The sequence below is a fragment of the Morone saxatilis genome, unplaced genomic scaffold (genome assembly GCF_004916995.1).
Source record: "Morone saxatilis isolate NCDOM2014 unplaced genomic scaffold, NCSU_SB_2.0 Contig3, whole genome shotgun sequence".
Taxonomy (NCBI): domain Eukaryota; kingdom Metazoa; phylum Chordata; class Actinopteri; family Moronidae; genus Morone; species Morone saxatilis.
In genome coordinates, this window is record NW_023339873.1 from 2,413,479 (window position 1) to 2,418,516 (window position 5,038).

Below are 5,038 nucleotides of genomic sequence, written 5' to 3' on the forward strand. Positions count from 1 at the left end.
TTTAGTTTCCCCCCCCCCCCCCCGTGCCTTGCTGCCTCTCTGTTTCTTAGCTTACAAAACAAGACATCAGGGTCAGACGTCAGGGCTCATCTCTAAAGCCTCGGGGTCATTAGGAGGAGATTCCTTCCATTTCTTTTGACAGGTGATTACTGAGGCGCTTTGGTGAAAGGGCCGCCACACAATAGTTACAACTTTCCCTCTTTTTTTCAGAGGTTGAACCCTCTGGATGGGAATTATTTCTGTTTCCCCCCCTTCTGCTGGAATTTGGAGGAAATACCGGCCCATAGGTAACACACCTGACACCTGTGCAACTGTCCTGCAACATTCCTGACACCTTAGTCTTGATCAGAGGTTCCCAACCTAAGAGGACCCTGCTAAGGGGTTTAGATCTTTTTTCAGGCTGTCATGAATCCCTAATCCTTAATTCTCCTCTGATTTTCAGGGGGGGGGGGGGGGGGTTCTTTTAGCTCTAGTTTAAAGCATAAAACAACCTGAAAATAGAAAATCCTTCTTCGCTTGGGTTCTACTGTTCTACTGTTCTACTTGTGGACTGTACCACTTCCTGTGCCACGGAGGCCCAAGCGGCTGCAGGTTTTCATTCCAATCAAACACTGCAGCAGCATGTTTCACACTGATTTGCACATGCACCTCCAGCCGGAGAGAAGGAACTAATGAGTGAAATCTGCCGCTATAATGACTGGCTTTAAGGAAAGCCTTCAGACTCTGCAGCCTGGTCGACATGATGTACATGAAGTGATTATCTGGATTACACAAAAACATTACATTTCTCATCAGAGAAATAGCTTTTGTTTTTATTTCTAAAACATTTTTTTTTTATAATTACACGTTCTGCTTGAAAAGTATGTTCTCATATATGTTTTTGTACTACACACGGCGCAGACATTCAACAAATGGAGACGTCATCCATCACCCCACACTGACAAATGTGGCATGGCAGAAGAAGCACAAAGCTGTGAACTTGCTTTTATGTGGCACAACTCGCCCCTAACACCAGAGGTCTCTGCAGCGTCTCGTCTGTCCCAGAGTCATGCACAGCTGGTTATGAATCGCCTCTCTGTGGACAATCTTCATTAGGGAGCATAACAGAGCGCTGGAATGGCTCTCAAGTCACCAGTGAAAATAAAATCATGCAGGAAGTGAGAAATTCGCATCTTCTCTGACACATGGTTCATTTCCTGCTTTGTTCTTCTGGCCAGTCGCCAGCCTGTTCTCCGACTCACTGGGTGGATAAAAAGTGTGCGACAACATGTTCTTGTCATTGAGGAGAAATTTAAATTAACATGGCTCACAGGTGGCGGAGTGGGTGGGGTGAGCAATGAGGTGTTAATGACCTAAGCAGGTGGTAGAAACAGCTTTAATGAAACAAATAGCCTCTTTCAAAAACAACCTTTATAAGTTGCCTATGTACAATTTAAAAAAACAAACACTATGATAGAGGTTGACGTTGTTTCCCTTCATCTTCGGTCGTCACACACCAAAGATCATTAAATGATGGAAGGATCCCTCCTCATCCAGAGACGTTCAGGATGGATGTCATTAAATAAGATGGGGTTTTTTTTTTCCTGTGTCACAGAGTGTAGCACCTCGATGAAGAGATAAGCTGTGATCACATATTCAGTCCTTGTGTCTTCCTCTAATGTGTCTAATTATACTTAATAATATTACATAATAAATAGTGTTGGTCCTCTGATGCGTCAGAAGGGGACGCAGGGTTTAGGGCAGCATTGTCGGAGCTTGGACCGTTGTTTTAGTCCTCTGAGGTCACGTCTATGTCCTCGGAGCTGGCCTGCTTGGTGGCGATGCGCCATCTGTTGATGTGGTGGTTTCCCTTCTTCTTCTGCTGGCTGTCTGGTCCTTCCTCCTCCAGCTTCTGTCGCTTGTACTTGGTCCGCCTGTTCTGGAACCACACCTTCACCTGGGCAGAGGAATAAACAGGTTTAACGATGATGATGCGCTGTAGTGGGATTTCACAGAGGCTCAGGAGGTCAAAGTGATTTCATTCAAATATAAACAATGCAGCAGACCTTTCTTAAGGTGGACATTTTCACTAATAACAGGAACAATGCGTTTTTAGTTCTAGAGCCCGGATGTTGTGCATGCTAGCACTACTAAATATAATGGAGCCATTATTAATGTTTTAGTAATACATGTGATTGAGGCTCCAACTACGTTTTTTTAATCATCTGTTAATCTGCAAAGTGTTTTCTCAATTAATCGATGAATCATTTGTCTATAAAATGTATAGAAATGGAAAAAAAATGCACAATTTGCTGAAGGTGACGTCTTCAGATGCCTTTGATTTTCTCTCTAACCAACTAAAGCCAAAGATTTTTAGTTTATGCTTTAAAACAGAAGGGCAGCAAATCGTCATTTGTCAAAAACATGTTGGGCATTTTTGCTTGACAAAAATTTTAAGTCGACAATTCACTGATTATGAAATGAGTTAATATTTTTGTTGTTGTTCTACTACTCAATTGGCTAATTGTTTCAGCTCTGTCTGTGATGTTCCTGCTATGGCAAGTTAAAATGTCTGCCTGTTCTGTTTAAAAGAATGTATACAATTTCTCCCAGAATGTCGTTACATTTACCCCCTGAAACCCAGTAGATTTTAGTGGTTATCTTGACTTTCTACCATTATATATAAACACATTTTTAAACAGTCTCTATCCACCAATCTTTAGCAGAATACTCTCAGAATGCTCATTCAAAAGGTTTGCTTAAATAAAAAAATAAAAATCTTCTTACATTCAGAACTGAGCTTTAATGTATGGTAAAGGTTAACGGGTTAAAGGGCTTCCTGACTGACAGTGACCTTGGAACTTGAGCTTGGCTGACTAACCTATACGTGGCCAGGATTCATTTTTCAAATAGCGACATATAGTTTCCTCCTCTTGACTCTTATTATGCATCTGGCTAATTCTGCCCATTAAAAACTGTTTTCACTGAAAGAGCCACATAAAAATACCGTTGTATTTCCCAGAGCTGGATGGGAGTATTTTTGTTAATTTGTCTAAAATGGAGGCAGAAGACTTTAAAGAACAGAGCTATAATGATGGCTAGGAAAAGGTGTAGCAATATTACAGCAGCCTTTCACTTTTTGTTTTCTTACAGTGTGACCATCCCTTCACCCGCTGAGGGTGATATTGAGTAATAAGGCCTATTTCATAACCCCGGTGACTTGATGAGCCTACCGGTCCCAATGTTCCTGCAGGGGTAAGTGCCCACTCTGAGGAAGTAGAAAACAGATAGTTTCAGATCAGATGTGTGAGATCCACCATGTTCTCATCCAGTTGTACAGAAGTTACTGTCGCTGGCCTCTGTGCTACTCGCTGCTTTTGCTGTACACACTCTAACCCAAGACCAAATAAACTTGGAGTACATTGATTGATATTCTGTTCGCTTACAATTTGCATAATGCAATTGGTGCTTAATTGCCTCCTATTGACTGACACAAACCTTAAACTTGCAAGCAGCATTTACTGCTGACTCAGGAAACCTCTCTTTATATTGCATATTAGGCCTAATTGACACCAGATAATGTGGACTCATTAAGCATAACCATCAATAATATTTATCCTATAGCATGTATGAATTAAACACCTTTTAAGAGAAGCTTTCACTGACAGCTGCAGCATGTCTCGTGTGTGGAGGAAGTGAATTATTTAAATTATAGTACAGAGATTTATATATCTTAGAAAAGGTCTGTTTTTTGTGACATTGCAGCATCTCCAATATCAGCAGCAGTTCTCAGGACTGTTGCAAACTGTGGATTTAATAAATGTTATATACGATAAATGATTAATATTCTGAGAGGATCTTACAGCCGATACAAAATTATTTCACACTGTTTTATAATTTCTTCTGTCATTAACATTTGAGTAGACTCATATTTTGCAATAATAGCCTATATTCAGAAGACACCTATAACAAACTATTTAAAACAATATCCAGATATTAACAATACTAACAGCTCAGAACACAGAATAAAATACAAATAAAGTTACTTAAATTCATCTGCAATTTATATTTTTAAATTATGATTATTAATATAATTGACATAACAGTTTTAGGAGTAACCTCAGGCAGTGACATATTTCCATCTAGCCTAACAAATAGTGCGCTAGATGGTAACTGTTTGAGGAACATGATTTTGATATATTTATCCAAAGCAAAATATATCTAAAACGTTTTAATTACCGCATCCATCCTGATTCACCTGGTTCTCTTGCGCTGGAAAGGATTTTTAGAAACATTTGGCTAACTCTCTTGTACTGGAAATATTCCCGCCGTTTATTACACCGTACTGTTGTTGTTTTTGTTTGAGTTATCGCGACATTCGACTGCAGTCAACGCCAACCGTTCCATTCTGGAACGTTCTGAAAAAGAACGTGGTAGCCATAGAAACGCTGCCCTCGGTAACGTAAATGAGTTAAAGTTAAAAGCAGAAATGATACAAAAAAAAAAAGGTTTTTTTTTTTTTTTTACTGATTTATGCGCCAAAACAAGTGATAATTATCCAAACAACCAACCTGTTTATCATAGATGCTAACATCTCATAGCGTACCTGTGTTTCAGATAGGCTCAAGCTGTTGGCCAGTTGCTTCCTCTCGGCTCCGACGACGTAATGGTTCTTCTCAAAGGCTCTTTCCAGTCGGAGGAGCTGGGAGGGAGAGAAGGCTGTCCGGATGCGTTTGGGTTTCCTGGCAAAAGGACCGTGGAGGAGCAGGCTGTCCTGGGACACGTCGTTACCTGACACCGAATTAAAAGAAACAACAAGGGCCGTCAGTTGGGGCTGGAAACAGGTAACGTTATTATAATGTGACTGCAGCGGGTTGGCTGTCAGTGTGATCAGAAACAGTGAGCGGTGTTCATAGGCCTACTGTACCCAGTGAGGGTAGTTGTCATTATCGTGGTAATGGGAAACAAAGGTCAAGCAACATTTTTAATCAATTTAGAAAATTATTATTATTATTATTATTATTATTATTATTATTATTATTATTGTCCCTAGTATGAT

The 5,038-nt window shown here is 40.2% G+C and overlaps 1 protein-coding gene across 1 annotated transcript in view; it reads right to left on the reverse strand.

The window, feature by feature from the left end:
• Window positions 1–723: 723 nt before the first annotated feature.
• emx1 (empty spiracles homeobox 1) overlaps window positions 724–5,038 on the reverse strand; it is a 6,171-nt gene continuing 1,856 nt past the window's right edge. Inside the window, exons 2-3 of the mRNA XM_035673836.1 lie at window positions 4,586–4,770; window positions 724–1,936 (exon numbers count right to left, since the gene is read on the reverse strand). Of these exons, the coding sequence (XP_035529729.1) occupies window positions 1,769–1,936; window positions 4,586–4,770 (353 nt within the window). The 3' untranslated portion in view covers window positions 724–1,768. The remainder of the gene's footprint in view (window positions 1,937–4,585; window positions 4,771–5,038) is intronic.